The 24,681-nt window shown below is 42.4% G+C and overlaps 1 protein-coding gene across 5 annotated transcripts in view; it reads left to right on the top strand.

Annotated features, from left to right (window-relative positions):
• The window catches only part of RNF144B (ring finger protein 144B), a 181,082-nt gene that overhangs the window by 91,439 nt on the left and 64,962 nt on the right, over positions 1-24,681 (top strand). For 2 of the 5 annotated variants that reach the window (XM_045497262.1, XM_045497264.1), the window contains exon 2: positions 22,503-22,700. In XM_045497262.1, the coding sequence (XP_045353218.1) occupies positions 22,536-22,700 (165 nt within the window). In that variant the 5' untranslated portion in view covers positions 22,503-22,535. Of the gene's footprint in view, positions 1-10,082; positions 10,202-10,616; positions 10,962-11,062; positions 11,209-22,502; positions 22,701-24,681 lie in introns of those variants that run through there. The other 3 variants (XM_045497263.1, XM_045497265.1, XM_045497261.1) reach the window with 3 other exon arrangements.

Below are 24,681 nucleotides of genomic sequence, written 5' to 3'. Positions count from 1 at the left end.
TTCTCAAAGAAAGGTATGACAAACAAAAAATACAGTTTCTTTTAAAATACCGTGGCTTAAATATTTGTAGGTCTCAATATAAAAATAAAAATTAAGAACATACTTCATGTAGTAGAGTTTTCTCTGAGCTTACCAGGTATTTGAGCACTGAAGACGAGTTATCTTCTCGATTAAAAATATTATGGTCTACAGAGAGGAATCAATTGAAGGGGTCAATAATTTCAAATATATTAACTATGAAATGTACCTTTAAAGAAGATTGTAGTAATTTTTTTAAAATAAATGTTTATTTATTACTGAGAGAGTGTGAGTAGGGGAGGAGCAGAGACAGAGGAAGACAGAGAATCCTAAGCAGGCTTTGCACTGACAGGAGTGAGTCGGACGCAGGGCTTGAACTCATGAACCGTGAGGTCATGACCTGAGCTGAAGTCACTCAGCTGGCTGAGCCACCCAGGTGCCACAAGATTGCAGGAATTTTTATTAAGAAAATAAAAAAAGATTGTATATGAAAATATAACATCTTTCATAAAAATAGCAATGATGCAGTGTTACTAACAAGCTGATTAAAGAACTTGAATATGCACCAAGACTAATTTTCTTTGCCGTATTTTAAAAATTAAGATAAATTAATATAAAGAAGTTTAAAAATTGTTTTAAATGCTTGTATTCATAAGCATGCTTTTTATTTGTTTAAGGTTTTATTTCTGAAAACAGTTTTTTGAATGGAACCGTTCTGTCAGCCCGCCGATATAATGAAACCAACTGTTTTGTCCATCACTATATATTTTATTTATTTATTTATTTTTTAAATTTTTTTTTCAACGTTTATTTATTTTTGGGACAGAGAGAGACAGAGCATGAACGGGGGAGGGGCAGAGAGAGAGGGAGACACAGAATCGGAAATAGGCTCCAGGCTCCGAACCATCAGCCCAGAGCCCGACGCGGGGCTCGAACTCACGGACCGCGAGATCGTGACCTGGCTGAAGTCGGACGCTCAACCGACTGCGCCACCCAGGCGCCCCCATCACTATATATTTTAAAAGTTATATGATGTCAACTATTTATTAGCATCTTCTTTCATTCTTACAGTGTCCTGGCTTGAATGAGAAATTCTGTCTTTAAGAGTCAGGTAATTGCACTGTTAACTTAAACTTTTCCAGATCATAGAAAAAGATGTTATCTCCCCCAACTCACTTTGTGAAGCCAGCATACCTGTGATATCAGTATAAGACAATACAGTGTGATTAAGAAGGTGTTATTCCAGGTTACAAATTTGGTTCTATTTAAGAAAATGCAGCAGCACTGAATCCACTGTATCAAAAATCTAAAAGACAAGTAATACGAGCATATTAGCTGTTGATGAGAAATCTGCTAAGTAGAATTCAGTATATTCCTAATGTAACTCTTAAGGAGGTATAGAAGGGAACTATTAGACATAATAAAGATTATTTGTGTAAAACTAACAATGAACTTTATATTGTGAGATGCTAAAACCAATTAAATAAGGATCTAGTTTTGAATGCCTATGACCAGTATTTTTATTTACATTTTCTTTAATGTTGTAGGAAATGCGACAAGACAACAAATTATATTGCTGACATATGTACTGGAATGGAAGAGAGAAAAAAAACACATATTCTTGTTGGTCTTACCCCCAAAAGTGAGACCAAATCAGAAACAGAACAGCCACTCTAGTAGGATTAATACGCTACTCAGAGAGATGGCTGGATGAGAGATAAATGTAGAAATTGAAAGCTTTTTTCTAAGTAATGAGTTACACGAAATGGAAAAATCATTCCCTTAAATAATAAAAACATAAAAATATACATAATATATAAATTTCCCACAGTTCAAAAATAGAATAGCTACAGGGGTCTTTTAAAAATTGCATAAAATGATCATAAAGTTTTATATTGATTATACCCTATTGAAAACTAGGAAGAGTATGAAATATAAGAATATTATTAAGTCATGGGGTGCCTGGGTGGCTCAGTCGGTTGGTTAAGCGTCTGACTTCGGCTCAGGCCATGATCTTGTGATCCGTGAGTTCGAGCCCTACATCGAGCTCTGTGCTGACAGCTCAGAGCCTGGAGTCTGCTTCGGATTCTGTGTCTTTCTCTCTCTCTGCCCCTTCCCTGCTCGTGCCATCTCTCTCTCTCAAAAATAAATAAACATTAAAAAAAAAGGGATATTATAAAGTCACTATAATCAAGACAATATTGGCCTAGCAAATGACAAATAGACCACTGGAACAGAATAGATTCAGAGATAGATCATTCAGAATAAATAATGCAAAATACAGAAAACATTATACTTAATATCTGATGCATGTTGCAGTCCAATTCCTTGGAGAAATATTGGATTACTTAATATGTTGTTCTGGTATAGGTAGTTCTCTATCTGGTTAAAGTATAACAGAACTGATACCATTTAAAGATAATTCCTTAATGGATTAAAGACAGATCTAAAAAATGAATCCATAAACATCTCACAGGGATATCTAGGAAAGCACACATGTATAACCTAAAGCGTGGGAAACCTTAATTTATTACATTATACATTAATTTAATGTGTTTAATTTATTAATACATTAATTTAATTAACTAATATTAGGTATCATATATAAAGAATTCTTCAACTCAGCACCAAAAAAACGGGCAGAGGACCTGAGTAGACATTTTTCCAAAGAAGACATCCAGATTCTCAACATCACTCATCAGGGAAATGCATGGAAAGATTTTCAACATCACTCATCAGGGAAATGCAGATCAAAACCACGACAAGGTCATGAGATCTCAGATTCATCACACCAGTCAGAATGGCTGGTATCGAAAAGACAAGAAGTAACAAGCGTTGTCGAGGATGTCGTGAGAAGGGAACCCTTGTGCCCTGTTGATGGGAATGTAAATTGGTGCAGCCACTGTGGAAAATAGTATTGAGGTTCCTCAAAAAATTAAAAAGAGAAATATCATGCAACCCAGTAATCCCACTTCTGGATGTTCACCTGAAGAAAATAAAAACATTAATTTGAAAAGATATGCACCCCTCTGTTTACTGCACCATTGTTTATAATAGCCAATATATACAAGCAACCTAAGTGTCCATTGATAGATGAATGGATACAGCAGATGTGGTGTATACACACAATGGAATATTACTCAGCCATAAAAAAGAACAGAATCTTGCCATCTGCAATGACATGGATAGATCTAGAGAGCACAATGCTAAGTGACATGAGTCAGACAGAGAAAGACAAATACCATATGATTTCGCTTAGGTGTGAAATCTAAAAAACAAAACAAATGAACAGATGAAAAACTCAGACTCTTAAATACAGAGAACAACCGGGTGGTTGCCAGAGGGGAGGGCGGTAGGTGAGGATGGGCAAAGTAGGCGAAGGGGATTAAGAGCTACAAACTCCCAGTTGCAAAGTAAAGAAGTCACAGGGATGAACGTAGTCAATTATACTGTAATAACATTATACTGTAATATGGTAACTGAGGGTGACTGCACTTACTGTGGTGAGCGTTTTGTAGTGCATATATTTGTCAGATCGCTGTGCTGTGCACCTGAAACTAATATGTGTCAACCGTACTTCAATTAATTAAAATACCCCCTGAGAACCCCAGAAGCTATTTAAGAAAAAAGAGGTGCATATCCGAATATGTACAATCAAAAAGCATTTGTTTTCAATATATGAAGTTTATTGTCAAATTGGTTTCCATACAACACCCAGTGCTCATCCCAAAAGGTGCCCTCCTCAATACCCATCACCCACCCTCCCCTCCCTCCCACCCCCCATCAACCCTCAGTTTGTTCTCAGTTTTTAAGAGTCTCTTATGCTTTGGCTCTCTTCAAAAAGCATTTTTACAGAAGTAGCAACATAAAATAAGTCAACACATCAGCTTTGTTTTTGGAAAAAGTGTTTGTAAAATATATTTCAGGCAAAATCCATAATTTACAAAGAGCTCCTACAAACAGGAAAAATATTAACTATTCTAAAGGAAAATGGACAAAGAATATGAATAGACATTTCACAGAACTGAGATAAATGGTGTGTGTGTGTAAGAGAGAGAGAGAGAGAGGGAGGGAGAGAGCGCATACACAGTGTGATTAAATGAGCACCGAGAAAAATACTTATAAGACACCATAGTCTGTTAGCTTTAGTACATGGTGAGTGAGGGGCTGATGTGAGTGGAAAGTGAAAGAAAAGATGCTATGGCACATTTCTGACAGACTACTGAGGAAGACAGACAAAGAAATCATTGAGTGCTCCCTAGAGAAATAAAGAGAAATAAAGAGAAAATGTATACGTATCTGAACAGAGAGGACTCTGGGCAGTAAATTATTTTCTTCACTGCTGGCCTTACAAGATCGTTAATTACTTGTAACTAGTAATTCCATGAGACCAGTATAGTTACGTACATCAGGCATCACATGAGTCTAAAAATTATTGAGAGGCCCTTGGTAAGAAGCATTTTGCAAAGACCTGCCACATGACCGTGATGATTGCTTATTTAAACTGATCTTCGTGTATTTCATCATCAGTGATGCCACTGCAGAGTCCAAGGGAAATGGGAAGGATCCACTTAAGGAACGTGGGTTTGTAAGAAGGATCTCTCAGATTCCATTCTGTTGGCCATGCAAACGTTGTTGCACAGAGTCTATGGTTTTTGCTACAATTGTTAGTACCTAGCAGAGTCCTTGAGACGCTCCTTCCACTCCTCCCGCTCCTCCTGAGGATGGTAATGTGGCCTGGGCTCTGGGAACTTATACCGCCTGAAGATATGCTGAGAAAGATCCGGAGAACTTCAGGTGTAAGGTGGTAGATGTGGAAAGGAAATAGGCTTCCCAAGTGTCGGGGTTGTTTTTCTCTTGCAGGATACAGAACAGGAGCCCTCCGCCTCAAGGTACCCACATGTCCCAATCCAGCATCCATCTAGCCATGACTTCTACAACCTTAATTTTGGTTTCTTTGATCTACTGCAGATGATAGTATGTGTTAGTTCAACCTGCCTTCTGGTTCCACTGGAGACTTTATGATTCAGCATTTTGTCGGAAGAGGAAAGGGGGCAATGAACTAGTACAGTGGCTGGGATGATGACTTATGGGAACTTTGCTTGGCATTTTTTTTTTCATTGACTGATATGTAGGAATTTGAAAGAGATGTTAGTATTAGAAGGATTAATGCAATCTTTGCAAATATGAGGATCCTCAAGGCTATTTCGTCAGACTTTCTAGTGGAGAATCTTTTTTTTTTTAAGTTTATTTATTTATTTTGAGAAAGAGAGAGAGAGAATACCAAACAGGCTCTGTGCTGTCAGCATGGAGCCCGATGTGGAGCTTGATCCCAGGAACTGTGAGATATGACCTGAGCTGAAATCAAGAGTCAGACGCTTAACTAACTGAGCCACCCAGGTGCCCGTCTAGTGCAGAATCTTAAGTCAGGGCTAATGCAGTAATTATTTCTGCAGTTAGGTGATGAACAAGAGGGCTGAATTCCATTTTCTCATTGGCCCATAACCCCAGCTTGCCAGTGGTTGTTGTAGGTGGGATGTTAAGAGTCTTGAACGACTGAATCCTTTGGAGTCTTGCTGTCTGGTTGAGCTCTCCACCTCGAGTCATGGTGGGTTCTTGCGTGGCATAATGGCAATGGGATTGAGATTATTCTGGTCAGATTTTTCTTGTTGGAGCTCAGCTGCTTTTGACCTGCTGTGTGAGGTGTTGAGATGCTCTTGTATGGATGAAGTAGAACCAAATGACATGTCTTTAGCTTTTTGAAAACTTCTGTTATTAAGTCTGAGGCAATTGGACATCATCCTGGGCGTATCTCTGGAATAGTCTCTATCATATTGTTTTGTAGTGTTCTTAAGTCTTATTTTGTATTGTGTCTCACTCTTAGTTCTGTGCTCAATACTTTCAGTAAATGTTGATTGAATGTATAAATGAGCACCATTAGATGTGCCAGAAAAATGCAAATAAAATTATAGCTGTTCGGAAAGGAGAAATGGCCAAATTGTCAGCAGCAGGACACCGTGACCTTTGCCTTAAATGTTTTCCTGTGGACAGAATTGCACTTTATTGCAGAAGCTGGTTTCTCAATACTTGTGTTCTTTCATCTGACTTTTTGAAACTGAACAAATCTTTTCCCTTAATTTAGGTTTTAACACAGGATGTAATTAAGGTGTCACATCTAAGGTATGTGTTACTAATTTACCTACTAAGGTGTATCAGAAGAGTAATTTCAGCTGCATAAGTGAATCTTGATTTTTTAAAAATATTTATATGTTTATTTATATTTGAGAGAGAAAGAGAGAGAGAGTGAGCAGGGGAGGGGCAGAGAGAGAGAGACAGAGACAGAATATGAAGCAGGCTCTAGGCTCTGAGCTGTCAGCACAGAACCCGACGTGGGGCTCGAACTCACCAACTGAGAGATCATGACCTGAACCGAAGTCTGACGCTCAACCGACTGAGCCACCCAGGCACCCCGATTTTTCTTTATATTAATTAAAGAAATTTTTGAAAAGAAATTCCATTTGATTCTCTTCTTATGGAGGAACTCAGTGCATTTTATAATATATAATATATATCTATTATATACTACATATAGTATGGTATATATTATTATGTAGCATCTTACACGTACGTGTTGAGAAAGCTAGTCATTCTATTTCTACATATATTTTTGGCCTCATACGTAGGGAGAATATGCTTTGAATTTATTTTGGTTTTGCTTTTATATGACTTCAGGTATATGACAAGCTAATGGATTCCTGTCACAGTTTGGATTACTTACGGTTAATGTGAACATTTTGTTTGCTTTTTCTTTATGGAGGCATCTAATTCAGACTAGGAAATGATTCTCTATGACGAATATCAACAGGACTGCTGTCTCATGTGGACAGGTTGTAATATCATGTCATTACTGATCAGAAAAACATATTTTTATAGATCGTAGTGGCTGGCTTTTACTTCTCAAATGTGATATTTATTTTTGGGCTCTAAAAGAAGTACTTCCCTCTCACCCTTATTTGAGGGCTCCTTTTTTTTACCTACCCTTTAAATCCTGGTGTTCCTTTGGGTTCTCTTCTGATCCCTTTCTTTTTGCTTCCCATTTTCCTTCCTTAGATGAATAACATTGACCGAGCTCTTATTATGTATCAGGACAGGGCCATGCTGTACAGCTGAACAGGTTGTGTCCTGCACAGTTCCAGGAGGTGACATTCACTGCCCCCAAGACTTGGGTGATGTCAGCAGGCATTGTGCTAGCTACTTTACAAACCCCTCGTTTACCCTCATAACAACCTAGGAGATGAATATCATCATTCCTCTTTTATAGATGAGAGAGAAAACTGAGTTTGGGGTATGTTAAAACTTGTTTAAGGTTACACAGTAATGAGTGGGCAATGGAGTTTGGATGGGTCCAAAGCCTTTGCTTCCCCACAGCATGCTACCTTTTGTGGGTGATCTCAACTCTTGGTGAGCTCATCCATACCACCACCTAAATGATGATAATTCCAGATCTCTCTGTTGATGGCCTATGAGACAAGTCTTCCAGCATGTACCAGAGGCCCCTCAGATTCTGAATGATTCAGTGCATCATCATTTTCCACATAACTGCTTCTCCTCCATTCCTACTCTCAGTTGGTGGCACTCATAACCTGGGCTCCTCTCCCCCCCCTCACCCCCACATCCAATCAGGCCCCATCACTTCTCTTTCCCAAATCTCTCTCTGTTCGTCCCCTTCCTTTCTGTGCCAGTTGTTACTATGTGGGTTCAGGCCATCATTCTTACATTCTGACTGCATCTGCTCTGACTTATGACAAGCACCACCTAGCTCCTTGCCCTGTCTGTTGTCTCTGGCTCATTCTTCTCTCTCCACCTTCCCCACTCGGCTGCTTGAAGACACAGCTTTGAGTCCCTCTCTCCAGGAAGCCTTTCTTGATTGTTTTCACCAACCCTTTCCTTTAGCTGAATTGCCCTTCTCTGTGCTCCCACAGAGCGTCATTTTATCATTTCACTCATCATGGTACCCTGATCATTGCTTTTCTTGTCTGACTCCTCCCCTGGACTAAGAGCTCTTTGAGGACAGGAACCGATTTGCCTTTGTCTTTCTAGCATCTAGCAGCTTGTCTGGGAGGAGATCAAGAAATGCTCGAGAGAATCAATGAATGCACACTGTAGACGCATTACGCAGATCTGAAAGAGTTTTGATTAGTATAGCTTTGCAATATTGCTTGAAATCAGGAACCGTGATGCCTCCAGCTTTGTTCTTTTTTTTTTTTTTTCCAAATTTGCTCAACTGATTTAAAAAAATTTTTTTTAATGTTTACTCATTTCTGAGAGAGAGAGAGAGAGAGAGAGAGAGCACAAGCAGGGAAGGAACAGAGACAGAGAGACGGACACACAGAATCCCAAGCAGGCCCAACGCGGGGCTCAAACTCACAAACCATGAGATCGTGACCTGAGCTGAAGTCAGAAGCTTTCACTGACTGACCCACCTGGGGCACCCCCAGCTTTGTTCTGTCTTAAGACTGCTTTGGGGGTCTTTTGTGGTTCCACCCAAATTTAAGGATCATAGGTTCTGTTTCTGTGAAAATTGCCATCAGAATTTTGATAGGATTGCACTGAATCTGTAGATTGCTTTGGATAGGATGCACATTCTAACAATATTTATTCTTCCAGTCCGTGAGCACAGAACATCTTTCCATTCTTTGTGCCTTTAGTTTCTTTCGTCCACCTCTTACAGTTTCAGTGTACAGGGCTTTCGCCTCCTTGCTTACGTTTATTCCTAGGTATGTTATTCCAGATCTGAAAAAGTTGTTCACATAATACTGTAGTGTTCTACATGTTGACTTGGATTAAAATTTTAACGTGATTTTTATAAACCTGCATGGTGAAAATAATCGATGCAGATGTTATTTAACTCTGCATTTTTTCCCCTTTCTTCTTGCCGTTTGGCACAGCAGGCAGCATGATTATCGCTTAACGTATGTTTTCATGGCAGCAGTCTCTTGCCTTATCCAGTTGACAAAAGATTCTAACTTAACTGCATGAAAATTTAAAAAGTGGATTCAGTGTTGAACTTTGGTTTAAGGCGTCAAAGTTTTGTATGGACACCAGTGAATAGACTAACCTCTCAGAAGGAGCTTTGTTTCTCTTCCCCACTCCAGTCCATCGGCAGTGGTCACTCCTCTAAGGAAACGGGTGGAGGTTGGTTATCTTAGAACCTGAGCTACTCTGCTAAATCTGAGGTTAGACCACATGGGGTGGTTATTCACAGGCACCTTTTTCACCTAACAGGGATTCAGGTCTCATTCCAGCTCTGCCCGTATCTGGTTCTAGCCAACCACTTAAATCTCCCTGGACATCGGGTTCCTTGCCTTGAAAATTAGGCATTTGGATGAAAGTAGCCAGAACAACTTTTCAATCTCAAACGTTCCCTGATTCTATTACTCTGGGTCCCTCCTCACTTTGTGTTCTCTTACTGTCTTATTTCCCTTGCCTGCCTTCCCTTCTTCCCCTGCTAAGGGACTGGTCCAGGCCTGTCCTGCCATCACCCACCTAGATAGCTGTGTTCTTCAACACTTGGATTCGACCTGGAGGTTTTCTTGAACACAGAGGGCTGAGAAGCAGTGTACTTGTGTTGGCTGGCCCGGAGCTCACTGCCACTACTTTGTTGGCACGCTCAGATCCCTTCCACAAAGGGCATGTGGGTCCCTTCCTTTTAGGAAGCACATTCCTGACTGCCTTTGTAAAAGCACAGTGAGCTTGAGTCTCGAGTACAGAAAGATTCCTGAATCAGAGCAGCGACATTTCTAAATTGCAGCCCTTCGACAGATTTGGGACTATGATTGTGACCTGGGCTGGGGGTGGGAGTGGGGGCGGCCTGGTTGGCAGGGACTGAACAGATAGATCATCATGTTTTCCACATCACACACAGTAAGTGTCCAAGGTTTTGCAGTGAGGAAGGCACACCATAGCATACCCTACGGTTTCTGGATATTTGTGTCACCTTTTCTTTAACGTCATACAACCTGTTAGGTTACAATGGGCTCCCACATAATTTTTCCGTAAAGCACTTCAAGCAAAATTATAGTCATCAAGGCGTGCCTCTAATTTTAGGAGGTAAACGAAGCCTGTGCTGATTCGGTTTGCCTGCATTCTGACTTCCTCACCAGCCCCCAAAGGCCAGAATCAGGTACAAGGTGTTTTTTGAGAAGACGCGCGCGGGGAAGCGTGTCTATACAAAACCGTTTTCTGGGAAGGCAGGTCGGGGGTTCCCGGCAGCAGAAGAAGGCGAGTTAAAGAGCCGGGATCGGGAGGGAGGGCGAAGGTGTCCCGGCAGGACAGGCGCAGAGAAGCAACAAGCTTGGGAGGCCAAGAGGGGAAATGCCCCGGTCTGGGCAGGATGAAGGACGCGGAGGGCTGCAGCCACACTCCCTGCCCCGGATTTCGGCGGCAGCCGCCCCAGAAGGGCGAGCGGCAGAGGTCCCGGGGCGGCGGAGCGAGCGCGGGAGGGGCGGGCGGTGGGGGGTGGGGGGCGGCGCGCTGGGGCCGGGCCCGCACGGGGTTAAAAGAGCATCACCTGCAGCTCCAGGGCGACCCAGATGGGAAGTAGGAAGTGCCGCGCTTGAGCTTCCTGTATAAATACACGCGCGGCTCCCGGCGCCGCCGCTGGTGAGCTGCGCTCCACGCTCCGCGGGGCCCGGGGCGTCGTGGCCGCTCGCCGGGGGGCGGGGGGGGGCAGCGGGCGCCTGTTGGACCTCCTCCCCGCCTCTCCCCTCCCGCCCGCGGCTGCACCCCCCGCCCCCCGCCCCGGTCCCGCTGCCGTCCCGCGGGGTGCAGAGCTGGGGCCGCGGAGCCCGGAGGGAATGAGCCGGCTCCGCCTCCCCGGGGCGCGCGGGCCAGGCTGCTGAGAAGCCCCGGCGGCGCCCGGAGGAACCGAGCCCTCCCGCCAGGTAGGTGTCGCCGAGCGCTTGAGCCGCCGCGGGCGGGCGAGGACGGAGAGACCCGGACTCCATGGTCTGTAGCTTTCTTTTCTGCCTCCTCTGCTTAACAGCGCACAGAGTGGGATTCATTCTGAACGCCTGAGACACCTGTTAACTTTGAAAAATAGACGCCCCTGGAAAAGGTAGAAGAGAAACCGGTGTCGTTTCCAGTAAAACGGCCTCTGCGAAATGTACCGATTGGCAAAAGCAAGATTAGGTCAGACCTCCCCGGTGTCTTTCTTAAGGGGAGGCCAGAAGTTGGCATCATCTCAGATGTTGACCTTCCGTTGTTTGGAAACGCACACAGCACGGTGTTGGCACGCATAGATGGGAATGAGATGGGATCTTGGCCATACGTTATAGTGATTATTTTGTCAGGCAGTTGCTGGTAAGACAGAGTGAAACTCGGATCCTGTATTGCCGTTCCCAAGTTTTAGGTTAAAATGAAAGGGATTCCTGTTTCAGCAGAGAAAAGGGATCTTGAGCTTTCTCCTCTCGGGGCACCTTTTGCTTTCCTTATGACTTTGGGGGATCCTGCTGTGAGTCTACTCCTGATGCATGCACGTCTTACATTCAGATTTCTCAGAAATGCATTTCCCTGTCTGGGAAAATGTCCTCTGGCTTCATGCTTTCACTACCGTGGGTCACTTTCTTATTTCTTTCTGCTGCAGGTATCTGATTAGACGTTAGCTGGGAGTCCCCATAGGACTATCAGTGTTCTAAGGTGGCATTTCTGGATGTTTGTTTGAAGTCTGCAAGGTCTGAATTAAAGAACAATGTATCTCACATTTATGAAACAGCAGATGGGGTGGGAGGGGGGGGGGGGTCTAGGCCCAGAAGCAAAATAAATGAACTTTGAGATGACTCAGTTTTTAGGGTGTGGGTAAGAGGAAAAAGGAACCCAGCCAGCCTTCACAGAGTTGCTGGCTAATTAAAGTATCTGGCTGCTGCAGTGTGCACTGAGATGAGCCTCCGGGTCCCTGGTCCCTTTCAGATCTCACTGCTCTGTTGGTCCCTCCATGTGCTGACCCTGTCCCCTCTTCCCAACCCTAGTCCTTTTCCTAAGTAGCAGCCCCGTAACTATTTCTGAAATGATCTTGAGGAGGGGGAGGGGGCAAGAAAGATAGATGTAGCAGAACCATGGGCCCCATTGGGATAATGGTATTAAATCCAAGGCCACGTTTTCACAGCCCTCCTGTTTTACCCTTGCACACCTGTGACTGGTCTTTTTTTTCCCTTGTGGTGGGCACACACTTGGAGAAATAGGAAAGAGAAAAACCCTTCTGTTTCTAAAGTAGCCTCTGATGAATTGAAACTGTCGTGATGAGTAAACAAATACAAGGTACACATGTATATAGAGAATGTAACTGTAAAACAGATGTCAAGTCGTGGAATCGGGCTGCTTGAACTTTTAGTTTAAAACAAACAGGAGAAAACCTAACCCCCCAAGTCCCCAAACCAATCACCCTAGATAACTTGCTCCTACACTACTGTGCTGGAAGTGAGGTGTGAGTGTGGTCAAGCACTGTCCATTTACCCAGAGTTTTACAAATATTTATAGTCGTCTGTGCCAAATATCTTTGCACTGAGCCCCACAGAACATTCTCAGCATTCAAAAGCTCCATTCTCATGAATGGCTTTAGTTCATTGGCAATTTAAAGGCATCCAGACTTTCAAAGTAGGTCAGTTTAAGACACGTCTTTTTTTTTTTTTTTTTTTTTTAATAATTAGTTTTTGGGTCTCCCAGATTGTGAACCAGGTTTTCTGAGCCAAACTTGACAGCAGAGAGAAAAATTATCCTTTATCTAGAAAGAAAGAGGGAAAAAAGCTTGTTTTATCTATATAATAAGACCCCTTAGCTTCCTGAAAACGACCTTTCTCTTCAAGAAGATGAGTACTTTTAATCTGAGAAGGTAAATTTAAATTTTCGATTTTGAGAAGCAGGTTTAATGTGTTAAGTATTTAGGAGCATTTATAAGGACCTCAGAATCATTGCTCCGTGGTGTTTCTGCTAATTCTGGCTTCTGTGTTTCCCGTGGCCTTGACTTATGACATTACTTTCTTGTTCAGTGAGGTTCTTCGTGTTTGAAATCACCAGTTTGAGGTGGAGGTCAGGAATCATGCTGAACCCAGATGTTGGTGAAGGAACAAAGTCCAGACAGTTTTGGGACTAAACCTACTTTGTGCAACTGATTATTTTGGAAATGGGAAAGGAGCCAAAATGCCACACAAATCCTCCTTTCCACTTTGAGCTTTGGGGAGTAGGCATCTGCAGTCATTAGTCCTGAGTGCTGGGACTGTTTTCCAGGGATGCCTGCTTTAATTTCTGGAAGCTTCTATTCAGTCATGTTGTTTTACCCGAGTATGTTAGATGTTTGTCATCTTGACTTTTTTTTTTTTTTTTTTTTTTGGTAATGTTTCCCATATGTCATCTGAGTGTTAAGTAACCTGAAGAGGCATAACCTCACCAAAGTTAATTTAATTATTTAATTTTTAATTTGCTTTTTCACCTTTAGGTACAGGCAGGAGGTCTGTACTAATGCTCTATTTTTATTAACTTTGGCATTTGCTTTTGCTGGGTCGATGCATATTTCTAAACCCAGCACATCGCATTTCAATGGTTATTAAGACATGGGAGGCTATACATTAAAGAAAGTAAAAGCGGCCAACGTTTTTGCAACGCGGAATGAGAAACTTCTCGTTTACGAGGAGACCTCTTTCCTTGAACTGAAATCACAACAACCTAAGCGCAAAATACTTCTCTTGTTCACAGCTGGGGATACTCTGATCACATGGCTTTTGTAGCATCTGTTAAAGAACATACTCTTAAACCCGTGTCTCCTTGGTTCCCATCTCCTCTGCAGTCATGAGTTTGAGGGTCAGACTTTTACTCAACTGGTTCTTTGTCTTTGGGGGAAGAAAGAACACATCATCTCTCATTTGTCTCTTTGCTGGACTTGTGGTCAAAGCTTCATAGAAACCCACAAATTGTCCTCTGTTATCGTTATAGAACATTATCTGTTGACAACCTCCTCAACAAGCTTACTCCTTGTAAGTGGAGTCTGGGTTCGGTCACCTTTACATCACTAGCACCTAACGTGTGGAATTCAGAATTCAGTTCTTTGTGGGGTTGACTTTGTTTCTTACATTACTGGGTTTTTGAGAAAAGGATTTGGCAAAGGCGAATGAAAACGTACCTGCTGCACCTTGCTTAGTGTGGGATGGAAGGGAGTCCTCTCCCAAGCTGCTTTTAAATTTGTTTCTAATTAAAGTTTCTATAGGAAACTTCTGACATTCAGAAGAGAGGGTAATACAGATACATGTTTGTATCCATTTGGAGCAAACATTTTGATTTAGCTATGTGTGCCTTAGCAACTGTAGTTTCCTGGTAATGTCACGACCCAAGAAGTCAGCCCATCTCTTTCTTTCTGTATGGGGCTTTCTGAAATAACACGTCTCCTTGATCTGTTCATTACATCATTGTCTGACCTGCCTTTAAGTGGCGTTCTTCCTGCTTCTGAGCTTTGTTGTTATGCCAGGCAGAGGGAAGACGAATTATTCAGCAGGGCTGCATGAATAATTGTGGGAGGCAGGGAAGCACTGATTAAAAAAACGGGGTGGGCAGGGCACTCTGGCGGTGTTGAGTGGGGAGCTCCCACGAAGAGTGTAAAATTACAGTGCCGAAAATATCACGGAGCTGTTATTCTCCTATTCACGCCTGCCTTCTCTGATAAGTTTTCATTGTTAGAAAAGCCAGGGACGGATTTTCTCCTCTTGGGCCTTTCCCTGTAGCGGTAATGAGAATGTGGAAACAGGGCAAGAAAAAAAGGAATGTACTTTTTAGAAAAAGGATCAGCATTGTGCAGATGTTAGAATTTGCCGTCCCAGATGCCTGTGCCCTGAAGGATTTAGAGTTAGTCATCTGCTTTGTTAGCCGTTGTCCCCATAAATCTTTCCGTGTATTTCTCCTGAATATTTTGTAGGAAAAAACATAAAAATCAGATATTGTTCTCACCATAAAAAATTGTAACTGTGTGAGGTGATGGGTGTGTTAACTAACCTTACTATGGTAATCATTTCGAAACTTGTGTAGACATATATGTGTATATACACACATCTGTGTCTCATCATTACACTGTATACCTTAAACTTACACAATGTTACATATCGATTATATCTCAACATAGCTGGAAGAAAATTAGATCTTAGTAATAGCTGTAACAGACTTTATACATAACAATTTCAAATAGCAAAGAGATTGTTTAGAAAACAATGCTAATAATTAATAATATTTGCTGATTTCGGCTCAGGTTATGGTCTCACAGTTCATGAGTTCGAGCCCTTCGTTAGGCTCTGTACTGACAGCACGGAGCCTGCTTGGGATTCTGTCTGTCTGTCTGTCTGTCTGTCTCTCTCTCTCTCTCTCGCTGTCCCTCCCCCCTACCCAAAATAAATAGACAAACATTAAAAAAAAAAAAAGATATTCCTCCTAATGGAGTGTCTGTCCTTTTCGCCTGCATATGAGTTAATAGGGATGTATTTGCACATTAGTTCCATTTTTAGAAGATTACAGTCTCCGGGTTACACATTTATAATCTTGTTGACATCTTGGTAACTGTTGGGATGAATATGTTAAAGCTCAGGAATTACAGACTGAAGTACTTTTTCATTTCCTGGGGGAAGAAGACGTAGTCCGCTTTCCTCTTGCACGAGGCACGATGGTAAACAGTCTTTTACAGCAATGCTGCTACCTCACAAAGCCCGAGTAGGTGAATATTTGCTTCCATCACACCTAAGAACTAAGAATGGCTTGGATTTGTTTATACTCGAGAATAGTGTCTAATCTGTCTTGTTTTTGCATATAATGATAAAGTGTCCCATATGTGATGCCAGGTATCTGTTGTTGGCCTTGGGTGTTACTCTTTCAGAAAATAATTAAGTAGGGGTGCCTGGGTGCCTCAATCAGTTAAGCGTCTGACTTCAGCTCAGGTCACAATTTTGTGGTTCGTGGGTCTGAGCTCCATGTTGGGCTCTGTGCTGACAGCTCAGAGCCTGGAGCCTGCTTTGGATTCTGTGTCTCTTTTTCTGCCTCTCCCCTGCTTGTACTCTGTCTCTCAAAAACAAATAAACATTAAAAAATAAGTAGATAGAAGATATTTGTTTCTCTGATATCACTGGGTTTGTACTGGTCTATCTAGTCCCCGAATGGCCAGAGAGCGGGTCAGGGATGCAAACAGTAGAACCACAGCCCTGGCCACGAAGGAGGTCTGCCCTAAGTCCTTACCTCACTGAGCACTAATACCCATTGCCCTTGCTAGTCTACCAGCCAGCTGGTCTACCTTCCATTCCAGACTATACTTAGGGTAGAACTTCAGCAAATGGCTAGTGACTGATGATGGTCAGCACTTCACTAGACTCCGTCTGTACCATTTGAGTCGTTAGTAGCTTCTGTTGAGAACACGAACTGGCGCTAAATAGTTGCATTGGGCAGAAGTGCCAGGGTCAACACAGTACTGATTTTCAGATTATGTTGAGTGGAGTCTGGTTGCCTGACATGTCATTCTTGGTTGGTGTTGGGAGAGCTTCCTAACAAGGCAGAGATGGGATCTTTGGATTGCTGTTTCATTCTACTCGATTAGAATATTGGCTTTCTGAGAAAATCTCTCCATTATGAAGGCAACACTTCAGACATACCTGCCCCACCACCTACCCTTCTTGAAAACCTTTCCCTTTGTAAGCTTTCTCTGAGTCATGCTTTCATATCTTTTATTCCAGCTACCTCACAGGAATGACTCAGTGCCTTACATGGGCATGGAAACATTTTGAGAGTATTCCTGTGTCTCCTCTTCTGTTTTGTCCCTTGTTCTTGAGTAGATCTTAGACTTCCGTAGCACAGTTTGGAATTAAGACCTCAGCACAGATCGGCTGGCGTTTTACACGCATTCATATTCTCTTCTGTCAGTAATATCCAGGCGATTCATTCTGTTTATTTTCTATTTCTCTGGGTCTCTTTAATTCTGCTTCATCCATTTATCTGAATTTTAAAGTTTTTGCTGAATGGTGCAAAAATTCCTAAATAACTAGGTAAGTATCCCGGTGAAACATTGTCCCTTCCGACTACATTATCCTTTTGTGCTGTGGAATGATCACCGAGACTCTGGGTAGTGAGGCAGGCGTAGACGACATTGGTTAAAAATACTTTGAATGTTGGCTCTTCGAGCCTCTGCATTTTTGGAGCAGATTGCTTTTCCAGGCCGCCAGCAGAATACGAAAAGTCCTTCTACATCCTGTGTTTCTAGCATGCCACCCCGTTGTGTGGTTAGTTATATTTAAGCAAGTGGTACTTGTAGAATCTGGGTGAAGTCCGCCCTCGCCGCCCCACCCCCACCCATGCCATTAACTTTAGCGAGTTTAAACCTAAAAGCAGCTGTCCACTTTCTTTTTTCTTCCCCAACATGCCCCTTGTCCTCTCTGCCAAAATTCTTGCCTCATTGGGTTGGGCTGGGTCACATCTGCCATAATGGTAAAAGCTGGGATCCTCGTTACCGTTTTAAAACAAGCAGGAGGGTGGACCATTCAGGTCACTTTCTTCTTTCAGGTGAAACATGAGGTATGAGGCAGAACCAGTTGAGCAAGGCAGTGAGATGAATTACCGGCTCTCTGGGTGGATAGCTTTCCCCAAAACCTAGAAGGGAGTCAGTGCACCTGCGGAGACATGGTGCTGTGAAAGGGTTGGGAGCTGTCAGCATGTGTGTGCGTGTGTGTGTGTGTGGGGGGGGGGTCAGCTTCCTCTGGACACTCCTTCTGAACTTCATGCTGTTTGCTTATGGTCTGGGTGGGCGGCTGAATTTCTTCTCTTGGTGGGTCCATGCTGCGGAGACCGGGGATCCAAATAAGATGTAAGTGAAAGGATACTAGGACACCTGGGAGCCATTCCCGACATCTCTAAGGAGAGAACTTCAGGACTGTCCTGATTGTTCCTTGGAGAGCTCTGTATGTAATGAATCAAGGGTGAAAGGATTTTCTGGATTCATATTCTTTTTATGAAGCACTCAGCATGTGTCATTCATTTTAAACAAATTTTTAATGTTTCTTTATTTTTGAGAGAGAGAGAGACAGAGTACGAGTGGGAGAGGACAGAGAAGGAGACACAGAATCCAAAGCAGGCTCCAGGTTCTGAGCTGTCTGCACAGAGCCCGACACAGGCCTTGAACTCACAAACCACGAGATGGTGACCTGAGCCAAAGCCTGGATGCTTAACCGACTGAGCCACCCAGGTGCCCTGAGTCATTCATTTTTAAAACCTTTATTAATTGATTTTGCCCAGAGTGGAAACTCAAAGAGCAGGTTTTCAGACTGTGCCTGGTGAGGCCTTGAGCATCTGTGATGGCGCCTGGCAGGTGCCCAGGGACAGGTCCAGGGGACCTGGCCTGGCTCTCCCCGTCCTCTTCCACCAGCACTGGCCCACCTTAGCTCCTTTACACGGTGGCAGTTTACTCCAGATTTTGTTTTTGTAAAATTCCATCGCCTTAAACATGTTTGAATGCCATCACTTCAGGGAGTCGGTGTTATTGCCCACAGAAAAATAAATCACTTCTTTTTGAAGAATCATTTTGAATTGTGCACATCTCAGAGATGAAATATGTGACCTCCTTCCTCTTTCTCAGTCACAAGTACGGCCTTGTTTGGAATGCTTGGAATTTTTGTTGTTGTTGCTTTAACAGAACAGGTCTCTGCTTTGGAAAAGGCTTTTATCAAAATATTTTTACAGATAAAATATACTTTAAAAAGTTGTGTACATGTATATATAGTAATGTATACATACCGCTTAATTGAGGTATGATTGATGGCCAAAAGCTGTATATATTTAATGTATACAACTTGATGAATTAGGAGATACATATGTACCTCAGGAACAGCATAATGCCTGTACTTAACAATGCTACATTGTAAGCTTAAAATTTTGCTAAGCAGGTAGACTTTTTTTTTTTTAAGTTTATTTATTTATTTTGAGAGAGACAGAGACAGTGCAGCAGGGGAGGGGTAGAGAGAGGGAGAGAGAAAGAGAGTCCCAAGCAGGCTCTGTGCTGTCAGCACTGAGTCTGATGCAGGGCTTGAACCCACAATCTGCAAGGTTAAGACCTGAGCCAAAACCAAGAGTCGGGCGCTTAAGCGACTGAGCCACCCAGGCACCCCACTAAGAGGGGAGATCTTCTGTTCAGTGCTCTTACCACACATACACACACACACACACACACACACACACACACACACACACATACACACACACACACACACATACACACACACATACACACACACACATACACACACACACACATACACACACACACACACACACACAAATAACGACAAATAAAGTGGACAGGAAGAAACTTGGAGGTAATAGATATTTTTATATTTTTATAACTTTGGTTTGTAACTCACAAAGTAAGGAGTGCAAACTTACGGATATGGCAGGTGGTAAGACCATGTTTCACTATTAACTTTTTTTAAATATTTATTTTTGAGAGAGAGAGTGCAAGTGGGGGAGAGGCGGGGGGGACAGAGGATCTGAAGCGGGCTCTGCACTGACAGCAGAGAGTGGACACAAGGCTCAAACTCATGAGCGCCAAGATCATGACCTGAGCCAAATTTGGACGCTCAACCAACTGAGCCACCCAGACGCCCTCAAAAGACCATTTCTAAGAGATAATCTAAGGAGTATGCAATTATGTCTTCATTTTGTGAGTGTCCTATGTCTCCTTCTAAAAAATGCTATAGGGGCACCTGACTGGCTCAGGCAGTAGAGCATGAGACTCTTGGCCTTGGGGTTGTGAGTTCAAGCCCACATTGGCACATTGGGGGTAGAGATAAAAATTTTTTTTTTTTAATTTTAAAAATTAAAAAAAAATGTGGTTTGAGACTATAAGAAATAATTGACTTTGCTGAAGAATTCCTACATCTCCTGCTGTGTTGGAACAGCAGGACTTACCTGTTCCTAACAACTTTCTCCAAATGGGCTCTTCCCATAATTGACATTTGTGACATGGGGAGGTTCTGGTCTGTGTCAGTCCCCTCTTCCCTCCAGAAGCATTTACTGGCTACATTTCTTCTTCTTTGCTGTGGCCTTCTCCACCTCCTCTCACCCCTCCTCCTCCTTCCTTTAAAAAAAAACTTTATTAAGTTTTAACATTTTATTTCCAGTGCAATTAACGTACAGTGTTCTATTAGTTTCAGGGCTACACTAAAGTCGTTCAACAGTTCTATACGTTACTCAGTGCTCATCAGGCTAAGTGTACTGGCTGTGTTTCTTCTTGATGTTTGACTAGGGATTTCTCTTTTTGTGGGCAAAGATCATTAGAATATGGTGTATACACCATGTTGGGAAGATAGAAATGTGAAGACAGCACTTGGATGAAATTGGTGATGTGTGTGTTACTTGGAGAAACAAACAGGTGATGGTTGTCTAAGCATCACCTGGAAAGAAGAGAGAGGTAAAATCACTAATTGACCCTAAAGAGAGATTTTTTTTCTTTAACTTCAAAATCCTGAATTTTATACGTAGGTTGATTTGCTCTTGGATGATACCTCATTAATAGGTAAATAAGAACACCACATCTTAAGCCGTATACGGCCTTTCCCAAGAAATACTATCATGGAAGCCAATCATTGGTTAGCTTCCTATTTAAATTTATTTTTAATCAAGTCTACTACTGAGGGAGTAGGTAAAAAGCCTTGAATATTTCAGGTTACTAGAGTGTATAATAACTGTTGATTCTTTCTGGTATGACATTAAGAAAGTTAGTGCAGTTAGATCTCATAGATCTTTTTTCTTTCCATCCAATACAATTTGTTTTTTTCTCCCTTGTCATACTTTTGTACCTGTATGTTGAGACATAAGCCACTGTGGGGCTACATAACAAATGCCAAACATGTAATTTCTTTTGCTCCAAAATGGGGATGAGAAGAGTCTGGTTCTTGTAGGGGGAGAGCGTATTTACATTTATTTCTGTGGCAGAATTTATTAGGATTGGCCACACTCTCTTGAAATGGGAAGCACTTTAGGATTTTGCTTCTCTTTAATTAGAACATGAAGTTTCTTGATGTGCTATAAACTATAGAAGATCACTTTCACAATTATTTTACCTCTTCTAAAGATAATCTGAATAAAAACAAGTAGAAGGGTTTCAGTTATAATTTTTATTTTTCAGTGTAGGAAAATCCTATTGTTTTGCCATATTTAGAGACAGATTTTACTCTGCACAGTTTCGGTGACCTTCGATAGTTGTAGTCATGGGCTGTTTGTCTCTTTATCTCTTTGTCTCAGGTTTCCTCTCTCCCTACCCCTTCTAACTTCTTTCTCTCCCCGTTCCATCCTTCCACCTAATATCCAGTCTCTGGTGTAAAGGGCCAGGACTGGGCTTGGTCTCAGAAGATGGAGGTTCGAATTTTGCTCTGCTCTATACAAGCTCTGAGAACCCAGGCAGATTATTTAACTCCTCTTCAGAAGAAGTTGTGATTGCTTAGCATCTCTGTAAGATGAAGGAAATAATCATCACGGTTGCAAAAGAGTAAATGCAAGGACTTATGTGACAGAACACAATTAGCACTGATCCCCCCTTGAAGAACGTCGATTGGTATGAAACCTATAGAACGTAAAGTGTACCATTTCAGTTGTTGTAAGTGTGTAATTCGGTGGCATGAAGTACACTCACAGTGTTGTGTAACTATCACGTTCTCCATTTCCAGAACTTTGCCATCATTCCCAACAGAAACTTTGTACCCATTAAATGGTAACTCTCTATTTCCCCCTCTCCCAACCCCACCTTTCTACTCTCTGTCTCTCCGCATATGATGGCTCTAGATACCTCCTATTGATGGAATCATACGATGTTTGCCCTTTCGTGTCTGGCTTATTTCACTGAGCATAATGACTTTAAGGTTCATCCTCCTGTTCCCTTTTAAAGGTGAATAATACTGCATTGAATGTTCATACCACATTTTGTTTATCCCTTCATCTCTTGATGGGCATTTAGAGTGTTTCCACTTTTTGGCTAATTGTGAATAATGGTGCTGTGAGCATTGCTGTGCCAAGTATCGGTTTCCATCTTGGTTTCAGTTCTTTTGGGTGGATGCTGAGAAGCAGAATTGTTGGATCTCCTAGTAATTCTTTGTGTAATTTTTTGAGTGGGGCATCCTATTTTCAAGTTGTTGTTGTTTCTTTTAATCTGTTGGATTATAGCATGCAGCTCCCAAATGGCGTGTTTCTTCCTTGTGGTCTCTTCGTTCCCATAATTTACATTATGTGAGTCAGGATGGTGAGGTCACCTTCAATTTCTCCAGGAGCACCTTGCCAAGGGGCCATGGCTCTCAGAAATGCCTCCAATCTCCGACGTATGCCTAGATATCCCGGAAGGTGAAGGTTTGCTCTGTTGGTGCCCAAATGTGTTGGCTAAACAACAGCTGTATTAATGAATGCAATATTTTCTGCTTTGGACCTTCCTGTAGGGGTTGAGGAGACTGAAGAAGGCTGATGGGCTGATGGGCTCAGCTGGTAGGTTCCACTGTCTCACCATGACCACCGAAAACCCGACGCCGGGAGACCTGGCTCCGTCCCCCCTCGTCACTTGCAAACTCTGCCTGTGTGAACAGTCCCTGGACAAGATGACCACACTCCAGGAATGCCAGTGCCTCTTCTGCACAGATGTAAGTTCTCCTTGAAGCTTTCATCACGAGCGTGAGAAAATACAACGGGGAGAACTGTCAAAGCACAGGATAGATTTCGGTGGCTTTCTGAGAAACCAGGGTTTGCTACAACAGCCTTCTGTTTTGGAGAGCAATTCCACGTTTGGCTCTGTTTCCAAATAGTGTCTGGAATGGTAAATCCCGTATTTACTGTTTTTTAGGCAAAGCATAATGTATATGTGATCTTTAATTACTGGTTGAATAAGCAGGATCTGTTCTTAAAGTGCTAGGTAAGAAACAAAATAGAAATATTTTTCACACATCTTAGTTAACTCCCATCTGTAAGGAGCTCATCCAGTGTTGGATGATAGACCAGGTGGCCGTTAACTGAATTTTCTTTCATATACTTTCTCGTCTCTTACAAAGCACATGATACATAACTCTTTTACTTTGTGCTTATCTCCCCCCCCCCTTTTTTTTTCTGTCTTCACAATATGCTGAATGGTACTTATTCCTCATAATAAAGAGAGTATGTAGATAGATCTCCAGGAGTGGGCCTTCCTCTTTTAGTGTGACACTTGGTGTCAATGGTCGTGACCTTGATGGCGCATTTCCCTGGAGGCTGGTTGATTAAGGTGTGAAGATAGGAAACAGACTGTTGAATTCAAGGTGGCTACTGCAAGTGTGAACCCAGTGGTCCTATTCAGATTTTCATTTATTCAAATATCTTTTGAGCTCCTACCGTGTGCCAGGCACTCTGCTGGATGTTGTCCCATAGGGAAGATGGACAGTTCCTTCAATGAGTCCAAGTTTGGCAAAGTCAGGGGTAGCTAGATGTAGTATACCAGCAGACTGTCTCACCTGCTTGGGGATGGGAGGGGGCATCCTGGTGGCAGTGATCTCTGAGCTGAGGCTTTAAACAAGAGTTGCAAATTGACGCTCATGGGTCACGTCTGGGCTCAACACATTTTTATTTGGATCCCCAATTGGGAAATTTCATGAAAAAATGAAAAAGTGGTAAGATCTAGCTACTCCATCCAGGCCTGTATTTGTAGGCCCCAAAGAGACGATCTTTCCTCTGTTTATATTACCTTCCTGTCTCCTGTATGTATTTGAATCAACTACTCTTAAAAAAAATTTTTTTTAATGTTTATTTATTTTTGAGACAGAGACAGAGCATGAACAGGGGAGGGGCAGAGAGAGAAGGAGACACAGAATCCGAAGCAGGCTCTAGGATCTGAGCTGTCAGCACAGAGCCTGACGCAGGGCTCAAACTCACGGACCATGGGATCATGACCTGAGCCGAAGTCGGAAGCTCATCCGACTGAGCCACCCAGGCACCCCATGAGTCAACTACTCTCTTAAACCGAGGATGAATTAAAAGTCACGTGGGATGCAGACTGGCATCTCAGCATGGCAGAGGCCTGATGTCCAAGTTATAATATTTACCTTTTATCTGTGCTTTGGTAGGGCCTCGTCTGGGCAGACTGTTATTATTTATTAGACAAAAAGTGTAATAATCACCAGACAAATCTAGGTTTCATGCCCTGACTAGAGAAGGAAATTGAATAGGTCAGGTATAGTGACCAGTGCTTAAATCAAGGGAAGCAAGGACAGAGGAATCATTAAGGATGTAGAGTCATTTATAAAGAGGTGTATTTACTAAGCATACTTTTTAAAAAAAATAGATTAACAATTTAAGGTGAAATAAATTTTGCTCTTTCTTGTTAATTTCATCAAAATGTCATGTTCTCAAGCTCATTTATATTGATTAAAAAACTTTTTTTGATTGAGGATTAGGGTAGGGAGAAGCCTTGGGATGATTTTTGGGTAAAAAGGAAAGTGACTAGGGATAGCCGGGTGGCTCAGTTGGTTGAGCGTCTGACTCTTGATTTTGGCTCAGGTCATTATCCCAGGGTGGTGGGATCCAGCCCCATGTCAGGCTCTGTGCTGAGCCTGGAGCCTGCTTAGGATTCTCCCTCTCCCCCCTCCCCACCTCCCC

This window comes from Leopardus geoffroyi, chromosome B2 (assembly GCF_018350155.1).
Source record: "Leopardus geoffroyi isolate Oge1 chromosome B2, O.geoffroyi_Oge1_pat1.0, whole genome shotgun sequence".
Taxonomy (NCBI): Eukaryota; Metazoa; Chordata; class Mammalia; order Carnivora; family Felidae; genus Leopardus; species Leopardus geoffroyi.
This window is presented reverse-complemented; position numbering and strand designations above follow the sequence as displayed.